The sequence below is a fragment of the Ursus maritimus genome, unplaced genomic scaffold, assembly GCF_017311325.1.
Source record: "Ursus maritimus isolate PB19 unplaced genomic scaffold, ASM1731132v1 scaffold_8, whole genome shotgun sequence".
Lineage (NCBI taxonomy): Eukaryota > Metazoa > Chordata > Mammalia > Carnivora > Ursidae > Ursus > Ursus maritimus.
In genome coordinates, this window is record NW_024426996.1 from 41,611,238 (window position 1) to 41,633,672 (window position 22,435).

Sequence of the window (22,435 nt, forward strand, 5' to 3'; positions counted from 1 at the left end):
TGCTTCTTCCTCTCCCACTCCCCCTGCTTGTGTTCCCTCTCTCGCTGGCTGTCTCTATCTCTGTCGAATAAATAAATAAAATCTTTAAAAAAAAAAAAAAGATGAACCCAGAAAACAAAGTTTCCTAATGAGCAATGGGTTATATTACTCTTTATATCAAAAAGTGACAATATTGACATGTTGGGTGTGTTTCTATAGATTATGGTGGCAATTAATCCACTTTTTTGGTAGTAGTGGTAGATCTGCTAACGTTTCTATCATTTCTTTACTTCCTTTTTACTGTCCCCTAGAAGCCAGTATTCTCCATCTCTTTCAATCCATGGTCATCCATCATTATAATCACTTCAAGGACCCTCTCACCTTTCTTGCTCCTTTGTCATATTTCCCTGGTATAACTGTAACCCCTGTTAAATCCAACTCTAGCTAATCTTCACAAACATATGAACACCTGACAAGGGCAGGAGAAACATACCCAAGCAAGGTGATTGGTCTCATTTTAAACCCATAGCCATTAACCTCCAAAACGTTGGAAATGTACCGTCTCTCTCCCTGTGTCAATATTTCACTCTACTAATTCATTCCCAACAACATAAAAATGCTGTAATTTCTCCCATTTTGAAAAACAGCCTTCTCTCGATGGCACGTTTCTCTCCCAGTGGTGCCTAGCCATCCTACTCCTTTCCCCCTATTTCATTCACACACCTCTAAATGAGTATTTCAGAATTTCTCTTCTCTTCTCAAACATTCAACACCCACTTCCACATATCCTCACATTCACCAATAAGTTGGCATCCTGTGTGCTGGGAAAAACTGAAGCTATCAGAAGAGAGCGGTCAGTTGCTCCTATCAATATTATCTTACCCACCACCCTTCACTGTGTCCTGCCTTCTCTCCTGTTACCATAAGTGAACTATCCATCTCCTTTTTAAGCCTAACCCCACCCCCCTTGCCTATTACATCCTGTCCCTCTGACTTTTAAGGACATTGCTCTCACAACTGTCCTTTCTTGCTTCTTGCATCATCAATATCCCCTCTAGTAACTCATACTCCTAAGTCTACAAACATGCTGTAATTTCTATCATTTTAGAAAAAACATTCTCCCGACCCCACATTTCCCTTCATATACTGTTCTATTTCTTTGCCCCTCAAAAGAAAAAAATCCTCAAAAAAGGTGTCTATATTTTCTCATTCTACTTCCTCTCCTTCCATTCTCTCTTGAATTCATTCCAAAACGTCTTTTTTTCAAACTTCACCTTAATACCACTAAAAATGATCCTGATCAGGAACAACAGCAACCTATATATTATAAAATTCAAAAGTCGGGGCACCTAGCTGGCTCAGTCAGTAGAACATATGACTACTGATCTTGGGGTTATGAGTTCAAGCCCCATCCTGGGTGTAGAAATTAAATAAAATCTTAAAAATAAATAAAATCTAAAAAGTAATTCTCAGTCCTCTTCTTCTTGGCCAATCAGTATTATTTGGTAGTTAATTGTTCCTCTACTTTGAAACACATCTTTTTCAAGACATACACTGGGTGTTCTTCCTATGTCAGTAGTCACTCTTCTCTATGGATCTCCTCCTCCTCCTTCATCCTTATTTTTCTGACCTGGAAGGAAGCACCCCAAGGCTCTGTCCCTCTTACCACTTCTCTAACAATACTTACTCCTTAACAATCTAATTCATTTTCACTACTTCATTTAAATACTACTTAAACACTGATTGCTCCCAAATTTCTATACCCAGCCCATACCTTTCCCCACAACTCCAGATCCATATATCCACTTCCTATGCAAAATTTCTACTTATAGGTCTAATAGACATCTCAATTTTATTATGTCCTGAACTGAACTCTTGGTCTTCTTCCCCCGAAAAGCATTCCTCCTGCAGTCTCTTTCATCTCAGACGTAAAAGATCCTGCACCACAACCACTTTGGTCCAAGTGATCTCTTGCCTAGATAACTGTTACAACCTCCTAACCGGCCTCCAGTTTCTGCCCGTAATCTCTCTGTGGTCTGATCTTAATAAAGCAATTAAGACTTAAAAAACCTATCACAGATTATTTCATTCCTCTGCACAAACTCTGACAGTGACACCTCTTTTATTTTACTTACAGAAAAAGCCAAATTCCTAATAGTGGTACAATGCCCTACATAATCTTCCCCAAGGTCGTTTAGTTTTGTTTTGTTTTAAAAAAAAAAAAAAGGAGGGGGCAGGCAAAATAACAGAAAACCTGCTACTGATTTTTAAATAGTTTAATTAGCAGACATCTATAGAGTATTACCTATGTATGTATTATTGTTCTAAAACATTTCACATAAATTATTTAATATACGTAACTACCTTGTGAGGGATGGATTATTATTACTACATTTTACAGATCAGGAAATGAAAGAATAAGGTCAGGGGATGTGCTCAAGGACACAGAGCTAGTAAGTTAAAGAGCCAGAATTCGAACCCTGAAGTCTAGCTCCAGAGTCAAAGCTCTTCACATCATTCTGTACTGCAGAACATGATAAACTCAATGAATGAGAGTGGCCTCCTTTAAAATATGAAAAAAACAAAAGAAGACTACATATGAAAAGGATCAGTATTCCTCCGCTATCGTAACTTCTTAGCCAAACATTTGATGAGATTTCATTTAGTTTAAATAATATTTGGACATGTCCATGACTAGTAATTGTTAGGATGAGAAGAGACAGTCAAAATCCAAGATGGCTTTGTGACATTTAATTTTGGGTGAAAGTTTCAGGAATCTTTATCTTAGGGCTAAACCACATGTTCCCATACTGTCTCTTCCTGCATTTGTATATTATGAAATATCTCTTATAGCAATTCAAAATTGCAGAATAATGAAACCAGAAAACTGCGTAAAACAAACTTAAGCAATACCACAAAAGGTAAAAGATCCAGCTGAGCACTAGTAACAGGTGGGTTACTGACTTATTTCAGGCCCAGAGAAATACCTGATAAATCATCTTTATCTAACTCAAAATTAAACTAACATCCAACTTCCCTAGTTTTAGCTTACCCTTTACCGTTTTCCTAGTAACAGGCTAACCACTTGCCAGCGCATCTGCCTCTTACAATTGGTACCTTGTGGAACTCAAAGTTAGGTATTATCAAAACAAACCAAAGGAAAAGAAAATGGTTTTAATCTGAAAGATTGTCCAGTCTGAAATCTCTACAGTCTCTTTTACTAAAATTAGTAAAACACATTTAGGTCAATAGATCTAGACTTAGAAAGTCCAATAATTCTTTATGTAAGAATAATAATAAGCACAGAAAACAGCAAGACCATTGTTATCACCACCTCTCCTAAATTTAAGATTGACTTTTTATATACGTGTGACTACATACCATGCTTCATTTATTGCTTACCTAGATTTTTTTTTTTTTTTTTAAATGGGAAGGTACCCAGAAGAGTTTTTCACAGAGAATTCATTTGGTACTGAAACAGCATAGAATGTTCCAGTTTTTCTGCCAAAACATTCAGCACTCTTATACTTTACAGTCCTAATACAAAATAAAGATACCAATGCCTTCAATATATGGAGCTATAATTGTCTAACTAACCTGCTTGGTGGGAGTCCAGTCTTGAACAAAGAAGGAGGAGAAGTAAACTCAGCTTTTGTAGATGGAAGTGCAGCTTCCTTCTCTGAATTTCCAGTTCTTCCCTGCTGTACCTTAAAAAAAAGGGTTATTAGCTTATTTAATAGAACACTCAAACATAATACACTAAACATGTTAAAATAAATTTATAACATTTGATTTGATTTTAAACATGAAGACTGTTTTGTTGCTGAATATTTAATAAAATTACCCTATTTTAGAACAGCATTAGGTGAAAGGCACCAAAGATGGATTAGGGGATCAAAATGTTCCCAACTATTAAAAAAGTTCACACTAATGTCACTGAAAAGTCCAATAAGCTATAACTCTTTAGTCCTTTCATAAATTCCCTTAAATTGCCACAAATAAGTCCAAGATACTTGGTTATGACTCCATGTTTCAGAGTTCAAGAAAGCCTTGAAGAATTTTCCCCTTCTATGTTTACTACCATTCAGAAAAAACCACTAGTGGCCATTTCAGCCATTCTGACCATTTTCTATTCAGACTGGGATATGCTCCAACATGAGTATTAATTACCTATTCCTGCACTTTCATACCATTTGTTTCTCCCTCATCATCAATAGTACCACTGTTCTGCCAGTTCAGTACACCTAGAAGCTTGAAGGTAGTTATTGGTCTCCTTAATAACTTCTTTTCCCTCTTTATATTCACTTTCAAACCAGTTATCTACTTACTCCATAATCTCCCTCAGATTTAGCCACCCTTTCTGCTCCTAGCAGAGCTTTTCAGTATGGTCCAGTCATACTCCTTTACACTGGTGAAATTCTTCTTTGTGCTCTTTTACTTTTACACTCACCTTCCTATCTTAAATCATTAATTTATTATATTTAAACTAAGTTGCCCTACACTTGAGTAACGCCACACCATATTTTATGTCCTACTTAAATTCTACTGTTCAATCTAAATTCAGCATCATTCTCTTTCCCTATGAGGCAAAGGCCAAGAAAATCTCAGACACCTTGACTCTGATACATTCAAACCACTGATTCAATTCCAGAAACCATCTACCTTCCACATAATCATTGTGTGAGAAAAAGAATATATTTAAGCCATTAAAGTCAGATCTCTTATTAGTACTGCTGAACACAATCCTTAATGGGTGTCTTCATATAATTAGGGCTTAACATTGACATTTTAGAGTTCCACTCCTTTAAAAAATCCATTTAAAAGGTCCAGATCCTAGTGAGGGATAATGGAGGATCAGCACTAAGAAAATGAGGATAGAAAGTAAGAAATGGATTTGATAGACACTTGAAAGGTAAACTGACAGAATGTGATGACGGGGGAAATAAACATGGTTCACTCATCAAACATGAAATAGCTATCATCTATTATCTAAAAATCTGTTACCAGACGCTGAGACTAGAGAGAGAAATACAACAAAATCTTGACCATGGGACAAGACACATGAACAATCAGAGCAATACAATAAATGCTATGAAAAAAAGTAACTGTGGGATAAAAGATGCTATGAGAACACAGAAAAAGAAATGCAATATTCTTCCTGCAAATGTCAGGAATATTGAGAGTTGACAGTATGGTCTCAACTGTTCCCCTGAGCTTCAGTAATTTATATCCAATGTCTAATGTATCTAATAAGCAACTCAAACTTACTGTGGTCAAAACAAAGCTACTGATTTTCCACTATCCCCCAATCTGATCCAAGACTTCCCCAAAAGTAAATAGCACCATCATCTACTGAGTTGCTTAAGGAAAAAAAAGAAATCCTAACAATTATCCAATAGATACGACCATCCTATGTCAACTTTACCTTTATGATAATACCAAATTCAACCATTGATTATGTCCACCCCAGCAGGTTAAACCTACTACCACTTCTTAACTCTTCTGCTAAAATTTTCTCTCTGCTTTAGTCTTACCTCTGGAAAACCCATTCTCTGTATATAGCCAAGCAATCTTATTAAAAGTGTAAATCAACTCATGTCTCCCCTTCTCAAAATTCTCCAATAGCTTCCCAATGCAAACAAAATAAAACCTAAATTTATCATGGCCTATAAGGATTTACACTGCATTTAGGTTTTATTCAAATCTATATCCCAAGTACCTAAAAACAGCGCCCCGCATGCAATAAGTGATATATTTTTTTTATTGATTTTGGGACTCAGCTTAAATGGCACATTAAAGTCTTTCATAAGACTTGGAGTTTATAACTATATAATTTTTGGCCCAGTTATCTAATTAATGACTACTTTTCCCATTAACTCAGAAAAACTCTAAATTATGAAGTCAAGGTCTATAATGCTCACTTCCCCTCCCTACTCAAGCCAGAGATGCTTCCTGGCACAGTCAACACTCAATTAAAAACTAGGAAGGGTTAGAGTTGGAGAAGCAGAAGAGGGGAAAGAGAAAGGGAGAGAAGAAAGCACAAATGAAAAATTATTTTAATAGGGGGAAAAGCAAGAAAAGGCATCAGGAAGACACAGTACATACTTAAAACATGTAAAAATTGCTTCTGTCCCCTCAGTTTTCTTTTCTCCTTTATTTCTTTGTAAAATACTCTAATTCTGAAAATCTTCTCCATTTTAGCAACTCTCCTAATCAACTTGCATCCACCTATTTGTCTTTAGATGTTGCACTCAGAATTACAGACTCAAACTTGTTAACCAGAATGAGACTATTTTTTTTAAACATAATATTTTGAGAAATGACTATAAGATACCATGACAGATTTCTTTCTTTCTTTCTTTCTTTCTCTTTTTTTTTTTAAGATTTTATTTATTTGTTAGAGAGCGCACAAGCAGGGGGAGCAGCAGTAGGCAGAGGGAGAGGGAGAAGCAGGCTCTCAGCTGAACAGGAGGCCAATGCGGGTCTCCGTCCCAGGATTCCGGGATTACGACCTGAGCCAAAGGCAGACACTTAACCGACTGAGCCACCCAGCCACCCCACCATGACAGATTTTCTAAAAACAAAGTCATGTGAGGTCTTACATATCCAAACAAAAGTTGAATGAAGTCTGTAACCTTGAGAAGTTAAATATTTACCCAAATTATGCCACCAGTGTACCAAAACTTTGTGAAATTTCCTTCAGCTGCCCTTCACAGCATTATTTATAAAAGGTTAACCTTACAAACAAAATAATATCTAAAAAGAAATTTGTTGAGTGTGGTACACCCAAGTAATACATTATGCAATTATTTAAAATGTTATTTATCAAAAAACTTAAACTAGGAAAACATTTGCCACATAATGTTAAGGTAAGAAAAGGAAAAGTAGCAAACCACATAAATTATAATTTTGTTTCAACCCACAAGAACAAAGAGACTGACAAAACAATAAAATTTGGGACTCTGAAAGCAAATTAAAAAATAGTAACTGAGCATACTACAGAAACCTGAATTATAAGTCTGCAAAAAGAAAACAAAGATGCTATGATTTTCATGGCAGGACGCCAAAAGGTTCAGGAATTGACAACTCTAGCTCCCAGAACATTTTAATCAGCCAAGTACGAACCCTCTAGGCAGGCCACTGGAATCTATTCCCTGAAAAATCAAATCGCCACAAAAAGAAAAAATAAAATAACCCAATGATACGGACATGTGGGACTGTTAAAAAAAAAAAAGCCCTACAGTAAAGACAACAGCAAATTTTACTTATATTCAGAGTTTCCAATCACCTTTTTAGAGGCCCATTCCCTTATGAGTGAATGGCCGAGGATCAATAAACATTTGATGAAAGTCAGTAAGAAGCCAAAAACAACAAACATACTGTGCAGGAAAATAAAACCTAAATGAAACGAACAACCTATCATTAATATAAATATCCTCTGAGATACAGATGAGAAGAAAATACTGTATTATTGCATGCATGAACAGGATGCTACCATTAAATACTGAAGAAAACTTGGATACTAACAATATAACCACAGAAATGAAAAAATGGATAGAAGAGTTGTAAGACTGAAGAAATCTCCCAGATAACAGAGGACAAAGAGGTAGAAAATATGAGAAAAGAAATTTAAGGACTAGCATAAGAGGTCCAATACCTGAATAGGAGGTCCAGAAGACATTAGAAAGCAGAGAAAAAGTAAAAACATAATAGAAGAAAATATCCCAGAAATGAAGGATATGTGCTTCCAGATTAAGAGGGTACAAATGAATGCTTGGTGCAACAGATGATAATAGACCAAGACATGCAGCTGTGAAATTTCAAAACATAGTGACAAAGCTTATACTCATCCATGGAGGAAAACAAAATCATCTTTGCATGTGTGTACACGTATAGATACAAAAATATTTTCAGAGAGGTTGTGGGTCAATTTTTTTCTTTCACATGTTACCCATTCCCACTAGTCACTCTTTCCTTGCCCCTCANCCAAATTATATAATTACACAATTGTTTTTGCACCCAAATAAGTGATTTTATTTTTTATACCTATTAAACTTCATCTCCTTTCAGTTCACTAAAAACGAAAATAAAACAAATCAAAAACCTTATTTATATTGAAGTATATAAAAGACTGTAAGAATGTCAAAATGTTGACAATCATTGAGGCATTATAGTGTAAACACATAGGGGTTCATTTGTACTATTTTATCTACTGCTTAGTATGTTTGAAAATTTACTTTAAAAAAAGTAAAAAAGTTATTTTAAAGAGGCTGGTAGGTGGCTTGTCTCTCGATTGAGGAGTTAAAGTATCTTTGCAGTAGACATAAAAAGAACTTAAATTATGATTCTTAAATCTGCTCCTTCTTCCATTCACTAGTTTAAGATGAGATCCTCATTCATTTCATCCCTACAGTCCTGCAACAGCTCCTTATCTGGTCTCTTACTTGCTTTTCTCTTCCTTATATTCTAAAGCCTACACTTCTAAAGAACACTTGTCAGTTCTTTTTCTAAACACCAAATTTGCTCATGCTATTCTCCTACTTGAGGACTTTCAAATGGCTTCCTGTGGCCTACGCAAATGTCTACAGGCTAGTTTAAGATTAAGGTCTTCTCCATCGTGGCCCCACATCTACCATTTCCAGGCTTCTCTCCTATAATATCTCTCATTCACCCCAACTCTCCTTTCATGCTATCTGGTTTTGCTCATACTGCTTTCTCTGCCTATTATGCTCTATACTCCCCTCTTTTCTACTAATGAAAACTCACTAATCTTTCAGTTATTATGTTTGAATGCTTCTAGACTCTGCACCTTAGGATAACCCACTCTATCCTCTGAATTCCCTACTGCACTTTGCTAATAGCACTAACCTAACATTTCTCACAATATATCATAGTTAGTTCATATATATACGTCACTCAGATCATGAGCTCCTTGAATACAGAGACCCTGGTCTTACTACAGTATCTAGTACAGTGCTATGCACATAAGTGGTGCTCAGATATAACAGGAAAATTGGGGAAGTCCTTTTCCTTCTATCTGTCTCAAAAATCCTAATAATCATAATTCAAACAACGGATTAGTAGATAAGAGCTTAGACTTTGTTTTTCCAACCACACCTTACACTGCTGCCAGAATTATATTACTTATAAGGCACTTTCAGAATTATGTTACTTACTGGGCACTTTCTTACTTTCTTGAAATAAATCCTCCAAATTGTCTAAGGCTTTCTAGTATTGAACGCTACAAAGCCACCTGTCTTCTACTCCTTTCCAAAGGAACTCCTCCAATAAGGCTATTTTAAAGATAGATTTATTTATTTATGAGAGAGCACGTGCGCATGCGAGCACAAGCAAGGGGAGCAGCAGGCAGAGGGAGAAGCAGGCTCCCTATTGAGCAAGGAGCCCCAATTCCAGGACACTGGGATCACGACCTGAGCCAAAGGCAGAAGCTTAACCCACTGAGCCACCCAGGTGTCCCCATAAGGCGAATTTCTTAAATAATACTCTCATCTACTATTTACTCAATTAAGCTGAGTTTCTTTCTTTGCCCAAGCCACTTCCTAATCTATAACACTTTTTCTTCTGTTCTCCACACTCAAATTTCTGATTAAAATGGCATATGCTTCTCTAATATTGTACCTTCAGACTTAAAAAAAAAAATACAGACATAGAAAGGAACTATATATAACACTGTTATTTCTAATCCCAGTGTAGTTTCTTTTTTTTTGCCTCTTTTAAATTTATTTTTTAAATTTAAATTCAATTAACTAACATATAATGTATTTCTTTCAGAGGTGGAGGTCAGTGATTCAGTCTTATATAACACCCCGTGCTCATTACATCACATGCCCTCCTTAACACCAGTCACCCAGTTACCCCACCCCCCCACTCCAGCAACCCTCACTTTTGTTTCCTAAAATTAAGTCTCTCATAGTTTGTCTTCCTCTGATTTTGCTTGTTTTATTTTTCCCTCCCTTCCCCTACGATCCTGTTTCTTAGATTCCACAAGTGAAATCATTGTAACGGTCTTTCTCTGACTTATTTTGCTTAGCATAACACCCTCTAGTTCCATCCGTGTTGTTGCAAATGGCAAGATTTCATTGTTTTGATGGCTGAGTAATATTCCATTGTGTGTGCGTGTGTGTATACATATATATGTATATGTATATGGTACCTATACATATATATGTATACACACACGCACACACGCACACACACACACACCACCTCTTCTTTATCCATTCATCTGTCAATGGATATCTGGGCTCTTCCCATAGTCTGGCTATTATGGGCATTGCTGGTACAAACATTGGAGTGCAGTTGCCCCTTTGGATCACTACATTTGTATCTTTGGGGTAAATACCCAGTAGTGCAATTGCTGGGTCATAGGGTAGCTCTGTTTTCAACTTCTTGAGGAACCTCCATACTGTTTCCCAGACTGGCTGCACCAGCTTGAATTCCCACCAACAGTGGAAGAGGGTTCCCCTTTCTCTGCATCCTCATCAACATCTGTCATTTCCTCACTTGTTAATTTTTAGCCATTCTGACTCGTGTGAGGTAGTATCTCATTGTGGTTTTCATTTGTATTTCTCCAGGGTAATTTCTCATCAACTCCCTTCTCCAATTTCTATAGCATTCCATCTAAAATAAACATTTTGGTACCTAATACTACCTAAGAAATTTAACTCTGCATATTTGGGGTACCCATTACATTCTTAAAATATTATTTGTATTCTCCAGAGTTGCAGGATAGATAATAAAAGACAATTCAGACTTTTTCAAAGAATAGTACTAGAGAAATTTGAACAAGGATATTTATTTATGGTGACAGAAACTGGTCTGAAATTTTATGTCAAACTGCAACCTGAAAATGCCCAACACTCCCATACAACCAGTAGTTGCAGATTTTGAGCAACATCAATAAAGCATATCCTACAGACCACAATATACATAAAAAGTTTGAGCCACACACATTATTAAAATACACACCCTAGAGGCACCTGGGTGGCTCAGTCAGTTAAGCATCCAGATTCGTGATTTTGGTTCAGCTCATGATCTCATCGGTCAAGAGCACCCCACCCACTCGCATCCCAGCTCAGCAGGGAATCTGCTTGAGATTCTCCCCCTCTGCCCCTCCCCCAACTCACATACACTCAAATAAATATTTAAAAAATAATAAAATAAAATACACACCCTGTTTCCAAATCAATAGTTGTACCAGAAGAGTAATATTTAATGTGCATTATCAAGGCAAGAAAAACCATTAGACTACATCCATCAAATTCAAATCCTTATTCATTCAGAACCAAATAAACCAGAATGGAACAATACCTCTTCTCATATAACCAAAAGAAACCAAAATAATTTTGATACACAGTATGCATATAAAAAAACTCATTTATGGTGACCATTTTCAACAAGAGACCAGCCCCTAAGAGTTTCTTTTTATTCTTTAGTTTCAGAAGTCTACTGCAAAAAGACAAAATACACAGAACCTGGCAGTTTACAAAGCACCTTGTTTTCATTTCTGTTAAAAGAAATAAGGACCACTGCAAACAAACTATTTCATCAAGACAACTTTTCTACCTATTCACTATAATCAGGTGTAACAATATATTCACTCCTTCCAAAAGATAGCACCAAAAAGCACCTGATGACCAGTTAAAATAGAACAGACATCATTATACACTTTCAAAAGATTGACAGAACAAGAACCAAATACTTACCCAAAGTAGGATGTAAATTAAAATTAAATTCTCTACCCAGAACCGTGTCCAGCAGAGCGGCTACATCCGCGGCTATAGCACACGTATTGCATAAGGCAGTATTGCGGTGGACAGGGCTGCAGTCCCAAAAGGGTCACAGGAAAGTGCCTGCCCGCAGAAGTTCCCTTAGTATATAACCCAATCTAAAAGCCACTCCCAGTCTTCATTCCAGTGTCCTTCATTACAAGAATTAAGAACTAAGAAGTAATAAGGTAAAGGAAAAAGAGTACACAATCAGGTTTCGAGAAAAGTTTGTAGGTTGTTGTGTATTGCAGAAGTATGAAAATATGACATAATTCTTTGGATTGGGTCTATGATTATATGGAATGGAGAAGCCAGAAGCCAAACTTGATTTCCAAGTGGGAATATCAATTTGCAAGTCCCTACCTAAGCCTAATCCTTTTAAGTTATTAATTTTAAAAATCAATGGTTTTATCCTATTTTGTTGAGTCTTTCTTAGAGACTCCTAAAAATGCATAAGCTTTTGGAGACATCTTAAACTCTAAGACACATTACACCAATGATTTTACTGTCATAGACAATATGCAGTATGCCATCTTCCTTACCATATTTTTAAAAGAAAATTGGGAAAAATAAGTCTCCAATTCTGATAAAGATTATAGCATGAGCTAAAATGAGAGCTTAGCCTATTGGCGTGAACTTTTATGTCCTACAAACAAACATATACTATAATTCAAAATAAAATCACAACATATAGCAAGAATAGTTTTACTTGGCATTTGTTAGTATAATAGGCTATAAATTCACATGCTTGCAAAAGTGGAGATAAAACAACAATCAGCAAATTTGTAAGTCACCAGGAAGCTGAAGGTTTGGAAAAAAGGTAGCTATTTCCACTTTAATCTCATCCCTTGAGTAGTGGTATGGGAGCAGACTCAAGAACAAAAAATGAGAGCAACCAAGGATAATTTACTAAAATTCACCTTAAAAAGATTGAATCTGCCATCTTGGATCTCTGCACCTGGTGTAACTTCCATAGTACAGTCTTCGGCCTAAGTTAAATAACATATTCCCCATTAAGATACCACATAATTTTTAATTGATAGGCCATATAATGACAAACTAGCTGTGGCCAGTCTGTGACTTGAAACTAAGAACATCAGATAATCATTAATATGAAACTGAAAGGGAAGGAAGGGAAAAAAACAAACATGGTAAAGAGAATGAAAATTTTAAGCTATCTTATAGCATTTAACCACCTTAATGGGAAAAGTGATTTATCTGGGGAGTAAAATTTGGGACTGTAAAAAAGGCTGGGGTATTCTGGAATATTTACTAATTACCGTAATTTTATTTGTAGTAGAGGTAACTGGTATAACTTCAAGTCCCATTCGTATCCTCTTTTGTTTTTCACAGTAAGCTTTCCAGGTATCTTCATTAAACCCATAATTAAAATAATCAGAAAGATCAGCACCTAAAGATAAAGCACAGGGTTAGTGTACAAGTATTTCAATCCTATTTTTATGCAGTATATAAAATAAATTAAAAAATATAAATTTAGTGTTCTATCAGTTTTATTACCCTTCTAATTTTCACAATTCCCTCAATTACTACCATAAAGCAACAGGACTATAAAAACTTTTGATCAAAAGTATTTCCTTTAAGCCAGAGTATTATGCTAAGCGAAATAAGTCAGAGAAAGACAAACACCATATGATTTCACTCATGTGGAATTTAAGAACCAAACCAAACAAACATAGGGGATAAAAAAGTATTTCCTTTAGAAATGGCATTATAATAAAACAATATGCAAGTCTACTTTGGTATAATGCAGTAAGATTTAATAATAGGCCATTCTTACACCTCATTTACTTAAGAAAAGTTATATTAAAAAAATAATATTCTAAATGGATGCTTTAAAAAAATACTTTTTAATGACTGTACTAAAAATCTTTTGAAACAGATACAATCCACAATAATCTTACCAGGTTTACGCCATGGTTTATCTTCAAAAGAATCCAAATCTACCTCCAAGAGTGGAACTCCATTAATGCTTCCAGGTGCATCAAGGTCCACCCCTTTGACTTTTGTTCCTATTGTATAAAATTACAAAATGGTGAAGGAGCTGTTATCAGCAAAAAGCTGAGAGATACCACAGGTAAACAGAAACCATTAATACCTTTTTACTACCTATAGCACTAAATACGCAAAGGTTCCAAACAAAGCATTAGAGTTATATTTACCATAAATAAAAGGTGAGATCAAACTTTATGGAGTAGCTGTAAAATAAACTGGACTAAGAGTTTAAGGACTTGTTACTTACAAGGAATTCCTGTACCAACAATAAGCTGCTAACTTCCGTGTTTTAAAATCACTTTTTTCAACAGCCCGTGAGCTAAGAAGAGTCTTTACCTTTTTAAAGGGTTGTAAAACAAACAAGAAAACCAACCATGTGACAGGAACCTTGTGACCCACACAGACTAAAATATTTATTATGCAGATCTTTACAGAAAAAGTTTGTCCAGGGGCACCTGGGTGGCTCAGTCAGTTAAGCATCCGCCCTCACCTCAGGTCATGATTCCAGGGTCCTGGGATTGAGCCTGACATCAGGCTCAGCAGGGGTCTGCTTCTCCCTCTCCCTTTGTGCGCTCACACATGCACGGTCTAATAAACAAAATCTTTAAAAAAAAAATTTTGCCCATCTCCATGATGTATGGTCAAAAACCACTCTTTTTAACTGAGCTGTACTAGTTCAACCTATTTATGACCTATTAATATTTACGCCTTATTTTCCTATTTATACAGCTGCAAATACAAGTTTTACCTGTAGTTCCATAAACTCTTCCCCCTGTTTTGATGTTAAGATTTACAGGTGCTGTACCATAACTCCTAAAAACAAAATAAAAATTATCCTGAGAAACTTAAAACAGCAATATATTCAACACGTACAAATAAATTACACACCCACATAGTAACTACATAAACAATGACTCAAACATTTTAGAAAATGTTCTAATTTTAAAAAAACAATTATTTTTTAAAAGTCTAACTTGTTTTCCATCTGAAAAACCTACCTGCTACTAAGTCAGTATCTCACTGTAACAACCTTCATAAGAAATCTGGCGAAGAGGAAATTAAGTCTACACACCTTGTCCTCATTTCCTCACCTCCTCGTTATTCAACATGCAGCAATCCTGCAAGAAATTTTTCCCCCTTGTTTCCAAGTCCAGCGACCTCCTTGTAATCCTTACTACATTGCTTACCGTTGATAAATCCTCTCTCAAATACCCATGGAGTATTTTTATCCATACAATGAATTCATTTATATTAAATTTAAAAATAAATCTAGGGTGAAAGCAGAACAGTGTCTGGTGGTAGTCCATGGTTAATGACTGAGGAAATAAGAGGGAAATTTCTAGAATGCTAGTAATGTCCCATATCTTGACCTGGGTGGTGGTTATATGAATGTATACATATGAAAAAATTACTGAGCTGTACTTTTTAAATGTAATATGATATACACATAACAAGGGGGGAAAATACAAAATCTGGAGTCAGACCCGGGTTCAAATACAAGTTTTGTCAATTACCAGTTGTGTAGCCTTGGCCAAGTCACTTAAGACCTCTGGAATTTATATAAATTTTCTGTAATTATGGGTTTACAGATAGTTCTCTTTTCTCCATATAATGCATTCTTGTGTATGAAGAGGAAAATCAAACATACTAACCAAAATAGACTAAAGCATAGTAAGACCTCAATGTTTTCAAGGATATATTTCGCACATTATATTCATGTTATGTAATTTGCTTCTTTACTCTCACAAGTTCAGGCAACTGGACTTGCGAAGATTCACTGTTTCTGATCTGGCTAATAATTTCCATTTTTTTTATCTACAATGTACTAAAATTATGAGATTTAGGTTATTTACGTTAGCACTATCATTTTTCAGTCTTCTGCTTAAAAAATTATATATAAAAAATGATAAATAAGGGGCGCCTGGGTGGCACAGCGGTTAAGCGTCTGCCTTCGGCTCAGGGCGTGATCCCGGCATTGTGGGATCGAGCCCACATCAGGCTCCTCCGCTATGAGCCTGCTTCTTCCTCTCCCACTCCCCCTGCTTGTGTTCCCTCTCTCGCTGGCTGTCTCTATCTCTGTCGAATAAATAAATAAAAAATCTTTAAAAAAAATTATAAATAAATAAAATATTCAAATAATTGTATAAAGCTCCACTGCTATAAATGCAGAAACTATGAAATAGTCCAAATTAAACTGTTACTGCCAGGTAGTACTATCATACAATCTTGAAGTGTTTAAATCATCTCAATGACATTAATTCATTAGTAAATGCTTAAACACCAACAATGCATCAGATATACTTTTAGGCTAAGGAACAAGAATGAGGAACTGAATAAACATGGTTCCTGCCCCATGATGCTTACATTTCAACAACCTAAATCCAGCATAGCAAAAGCACTTTTGGGTTATCTATATCTGATGTACAGAAAGTTCTAGCTGTTTAAAAGTCATATGTACAGGGGCACCTGGGTGGCTCAGTCAGTTAAGTGTCTGCCTTCGGCTCAGGTCATGATCTCTGGGTCCTGGGATCGAGCTCCAGGTAGGGCTCCCTGCTCAGAGGGGAGTCTGCTTCTCCCTCCCCTCTCCCTCCTCTTCCTGCTCACTCTCACTCTCTCTCAAATAATAAAATAAAAATTTTTTTAAAAAAAAGACAAATGTACAAAAATCAAGTAGTCTCTAAATGGTCCTCTTACAGAATTGCTAAAGGATAAAACAAAATAGTATTCACGAAAGGTTTAGCCATAAGTTCAATAAATGAACTTCTTTGCTCCCACCCAGCTACCTTCCCTTCCATGTTTTACCTTTAAAACACCACTTTTCCAGGCGCCTGCATGGCTCAGTCAGCTAAGTGTCCAACTCTTGATTTCAGCTCAGGTCATGATCTCAGAATCATGAGATCAAGCCCCGTGTCGGGCTCCATGCTCAGTGCAGAGTCTGCCTGGGATATTCTCTCTCTCTCTCTCTCTCTCTCTGTCTCCCCCCTCTCCTACCCCAACCCCTGCTCACTTGCTGTCTCTAAAAAATAAATAAAATCTAAAAAAACTAAAATTAAAATGCCATCACTTTTCTTTTTAAAACTACTAAGGCTTTGTATTCATTGTGTGTACAGAAGCTTATTAGCTGTTTGGAAAATCACACTGAAGCTAATCTGATACCTTCCATTAGACCCCCATGAGGTCTCAGGCTTCTCTGGGGGCCATATCTTACATACTTGGGTATTTAAGGAACTTCAAAATAAATGCATCCAAAAAAATGTTTTTTAACCTACTCCTCCTACATTACCCATACATGTTAATATACTGTTAGTCAATTAAGTGCTCTAGAAAGCTCTAAGTCATAGAGTCCTTTATCTCACTCTGCATCCACAACCAGTTACCCTATGTTATTTCTATTGATTATGCACTCGAATGCATCTTTTTCCATCCATCCCTTTACTGCTGCCACTGGCTTAGTCCGGATTATCATCTCATGTGGACAATTCAAATATATTAACTAATTTATATTTAGTACACCTCAACTACTGCTGCTAGTTATCTTTTCAAATAAACTAACCTGCTTAAAAACCTTTAAATGTACTAACTCCCTCAAGTGGTTTCAACCACCTTTTCCCATCTACCGTATTCTCCAGCCACGCAGTTCCTCTAAGCCATGCTTCTACTACATCTCAGTAGCGTCCTCTGCTAAATCATCAGGCCTCTTCCTTCTGACCCCAGAATTACTCAAACAAGTTCATGTATTACCTCCTCTAGGACCTTTTCTTCAACATGTATAGGCTTTTAGCAACTCTCCTCTCAAAGTTTTCAATTCACTTTATACATTTCTATTCTAGCACATAAACTGCACTGAAAGTATTTGCTCACGTCTGTCTTCCTCACTACTTCTAGTAAATAATGACTTTATTATTTTTCATTCTCATCATCAATTAACGTAGTGCCAATAAACATGGATGAATCTCAAAGGTAAGAAACCATTTCTCTGTACAAGCTAAATTATTCCTACTCTAAAATTTGCTTTTCTTCATCACCTTATAAATAAAATGAACATTGTAACAAAAGTGTGTTACCTAACAAAAACGCTATTTTGCACATTCTAACAGCTTACAAAAAACCCATCTAATACTGTTCCTTGAATACAATTTGCTTTTAAAATTTGCTTCTGAAAATTCTGTGCACAGTTAAGTATTCACCAAATTTAATTTTCTCATAGGCTCTTTCAGTTTTCAAGAGATGTATCTTGAAATATCAAGATTAAATAAGTTCTCTACCCTTCAGAAAGATCTATAAAAGTTACTTTGAAATGCCAAAAAAAACAAAAACAAAAAACCAAAACAAAACAAAAAACCCACCATAAACAGATCAATTGAAGGGTAGAAGCATGGACAGAGATACATACATTTACACATATATATGGTAAAGCAAACCTAGCAAAATGTAAATTGTATAATCTAGATGATGGGTAAATGGGTGTTGATACAGTTCTTTCAACTTTCTGGATAATTTGAAAATTTTCATATTGAAATATTGAGGAAAAAAGACTGAAAGACAAATGAGTTCTTAACATTCAGACTGTTTAGTCAGTACACATTTACTGAATATTTACTATATATCAAGCAATGTGAGGAATAGGGAAATTCATAAACTATGGTTTCTACTCAAAGAATTTAAAGTCTAAAGGTGATAAACATGAACAATATAACTACATTTCATGAAACTGGAAATAGCTATAAGAGATAAAGTTCAGGGCTACAGTGGCTGCAGAACTGACAAAAAGCTAGTACTAAAGTTCCTGTGGAAGTAAAGCAGAACTTCCTAAGAACATAACAGATGGAGAAGAGAAAACCTATGGTGGCTGTGAAGGCCCTGATGCCATGTATATGTCAAATTGGTATCTTTGTGGAGGGTCATGAATTTATTGTAAAAAGAGAACATGCACTAACATCCGGAACAATAAAAGCCATGTTGAGTGACCCAGGTCAGTTTGCTGAGAACGAAAGTAATGAACTCGATTTTCGAAAGATCCCTTCACATGTGCTATCAAAAGTATGCATGTATTTTACCTACAAGGTTCGCTACACTAACAGCTCCACAGAGATTCCTGAATTCCCAATTGCACCTGAAATTGCACTAGAACTGCTGATGGCTGTGAACTTCCTAGACTGTTAAACAAATTATAATAAACTATTAACATATTTGTTAAAAAAAAACAAAAAACAAGAGTTCAGAAAAAAGTACTATAGGAGTCTATGTACCTTTAATATCTGAATGCAAATCCTACCAAAAATTTGGTCATATTAATAAAAAAACCCAACATTTGCTTTAACTGTTGTATAAAATTGTTCTTGCAACCACAGAGGAGTATTTACTACATACACAAAGATTACAGTGTTCCTTTTGCATAATGCAGATGGCAAAGGCCTATTAGCATAAAGGTCTACTAGCATTATATGTAAGCTTTTTTAAGTGGAGAAGAGAACACCAAGAGTTATCTATTCACTTTGTACATCATGTCTCTTCTCACCCCTGATCCCTAGAATTTTAAAATTACACAGGCAGTCCTTATTATAATGCAAAATAGACCATGACAATAACTGAGTTACCTTTAAGCTCCTAAAATAGCTTCTGGAAAAAAATGGCTCTATTATAGAAATAAAACATTCAAAAATATTTATATATATATTGCTTGATTCCAGAAAAGGCTGCACAACGAATTATAGTGCTATCGATGAAAAGTTTATGTTCCCAATGCACAGTACCACATTATACACCTAATATGATAAAACACAGAAAAAATATTGACTCTTATTCTACCACCATAACAAAATGACATCCTGTACTTTAATATATTCCCTTCTAGACTTTCTGTAAGATTCTTTATGTGCTCAATGAACTAATGACAGTCGATTGACTCAATCCAGTTTTATAGACTATTAAACTTGAGATAACATATTGTCTTAAGCAACCGATAGGATAATCAACAACTTCAAAAATACACTATGAAGAGCGAAAAGAAATACTTTTGATACTGTTTTTATTGGACAAAAAATTAAAAATCTAAACTCAGTTTTGGATAATACAAAGGAAGAACAATGTAGACAAAATCTGTAATTTAAGGTTTTCCAACTCTAACTACAGAATTTGTAGTAGTGAATTTATAAAAACACCTTAATTTCATAAATCAAAAAGTTGCTTCCATGTCACTTTAATAAACTAACTTTATCTCTAAGAAAGAAGCATTTTCATGGTGAAATCCCTTTTTATCATGAGACAGAACTGACATAAAAATATTAATTTAAGGTGTACAACATAATGATTTGATATATCTATAAACTGAAAAATGATTACAGTTAGTTATCATCCATCACCACACAGTTCTGTATTTTTTCTTGTGATAAGAACTTTTAAGATCTACTCTTCCAGAAACTCGGGGTGAAATTTTAACAAAGTTCTTTCATATCATGGTAAGATGGAAAAATTTAAAAACACTGGAATCAACCACCACTGGTTTGATATACGCATGCTACCTTTGATTTAAGCACACGGTCGTTACTTAAAAATAACTTACCACCTGGGTGGCTCAGTCAGTTGAGTATCCAACTCTTGGTTTCAGTTCAGGTCATGATCTCAGGGTCATGAGATCAAGACCCACGTAAGCACTTCACACTCAGCAGGGAGGCTGCTTGAGACTGTCTCCCTCTCTCTCTGCCCCTCCCGCCTGCGTGTGCATGCTCTCTCTCAAATAAATAAATCTTAAAAAAAAAAAAAAAAACAACAAAACTTACCCATACTGTGGTGCTCCCGTTTTAATGTCTCCTATAGTGACATGAACATCATCCTCATCATCATCACTGTCACTATCACTATCATCTTCAGTCTCCGTCACTTTCTATACCAACATAAACAGTTATAAAATACATTTAATATTCATCTCAACATCTAGTATGAATAACTGAAAATCATTTTGTGTTTTTTTGAATCAGAGTTTTAGAGAAAAAATTACAATTTCATAGCACGGTTACCTCATTTATAACTTATGTTATACATGATAAGAAGGGATAAGAATGTAAAATAAAATCTTAGCATCATCTTTTTGTAAATAACACCTCATGTATTTTTTTCCTACGATTTTTAAGTGCTTCTCTGCAAAAAGAATCTAAGGCATTATACTAAGATATCTAAAACATAAATTATAAAAAATAAGTATTTGAGGAATTTTTGTCAAGAATATGACCACAATTAAGAGTCATGGTTAAAAAGCACCTAATAGTTAAGGGACAGTTCACTTATTCCTGTCATTCATTTACAGTTAGAAGAGTCCCTGGATGCAAATGATTGAGGGAATACCTTGTTTCTATGAGTATAAAGTGGGACCATTTTCAAAGGTTTTATTTTGGCTCTAAAAGGCAGTTTTATGGTTAGTTACATCACAGTAAACAAAGAAGGAGATCACCTAGGCAAAATATTTTTTTGTATATAAGTTCAAGCCTGTAGAATAATGATTTCCTTTTCACAGAATCAGAATGTTAAAATAGTCATAAAACCAATTATACATGTTCACCCCCAAAAATAACACTTTTAAGAGGTATGAATGAGGTTAGAGATTAACACATATTTATATAAAAATAAATTTTTCCAAAAATTATGATAATCAAACTTGGGCTATGGGACTTACTGTTTTCCTTGAAAATGAGGTTCACTATGATCTCTTTAGTTGAGCTACCATCATTCAATTCTTTGAAAGTAGTCAACTTCAAGCCTTTGCACACGCTCCATTTCATGGAAAGTCTCTTCCCACTACTGCTTCTCATCTCACTGTGCTTTAATGGCACTGGATGAGGCTGGGATACAACAGTGGACCAGATCATGCCAGACACTGAGTGTCATGTTAAATTTTTGGCTTTCTTCCTAAGTGAACGGGAAACTACTGATAAAGACTTTAAACAGGGAAGTAACTAAATTTCAAAGCCTTATGTTACCGGTTTAGGTACGCCGTTTTCAGCAGTTTCATCTTCAATTCCAGACGGAGGATTAGCACTACAAACAACAGAAATAAGTGCACAAGTCTGGTATTACTTTTCAGAAGTAGAGACAGAGTATACTAGTATTTTAAGCTATATATGATAGTTTCCTAAAATTATGGTCTCCAGTGGAAAAGTAAAAGGATGGCAAAAACTGTCTCTGTCATTCTGCTATTCCTACTGCCTTGCATAACACCTGTACTCAACATTCAAAGTAGAATAGAACTGCTTCCACAATTTGTTAATGATGTCAAATAATGGGGTGTAATTCAAGTTTTTTATTATTTTAAAAATATGCATCACACTTAATTGTACTTAGCTTAACTCTTCACTGAGCATCCACTATGTGCCAGGTACTACTGTAATTGCCAAAGGCTATATAACACACAGTCTTCTCTTTTCCTGATGCCCAAGAACTCAATATTTGTCATAAAATCACATTAACTCCTCTAGTCCTCAGTTAACATACATGCTTCTTCCTGGTTTTCTGTTTCACCTATCTTATTGGACATACGTTCTTTATTTCATAAAAGATACATTTTAAGATTAAAAAAAAAAGTTTATCTCCATGTTAAGACTGCCTTCCCATTTGATTCCGATAAGGAGCTCCAGGGTTGCCTGGGTGACGCAGTCGTTAAG

The 22,435-nt window shown here is 35.5% G+C and overlaps 1 protein-coding gene and 1 pseudogene across 26 annotated transcripts in view; one reads left to right on the plus strand and one right to left on the minus strand.

Annotated features, from left to right (window-relative positions):
- Window positions 1-22,435, minus strand: part of FIP1L1 (factor interacting with PAPOLA and CPSF1) — a 74,114-nt gene that overhangs the window by 44,828 nt on the left and 6,851 nt on the right. For 8 of the 26 annotated variants that reach the window (XM_040625014.1, XM_040625012.1, XM_040625001.1 and 5 more), the window contains 7 exons: window positions 21,755-21,812; window positions 20,561-20,664; window positions 14,530-14,594; window positions 13,691-13,798; window positions 13,049-13,179; window positions 12,689-12,757; window positions 3,577-3,686 (listed from right to left, as the gene is read on the minus strand). In XM_040625014.1, the coding sequence (XP_040480948.1) occupies window positions 3,577-3,686; window positions 12,689-12,757; window positions 13,049-13,179; window positions 13,691-13,798; window positions 14,530-14,594; window positions 20,561-20,664; window positions 21,755-21,812 (645 nt within the window). The remainder of the gene's footprint in view (window positions 1-3,576; window positions 3,687-12,688; window positions 12,758-13,048; window positions 13,180-13,690; window positions 13,799-14,529; window positions 14,595-20,560; window positions 20,665-21,754; window positions 21,813-22,435) is intronic. The other 18 variants (XM_040625020.1, XM_040625018.1, XM_040625009.1 and 15 more) reach the window with 4 other exon arrangements.
- Window positions 17,725-18,959, plus strand: LOC103672770 (annotated as a pseudogene).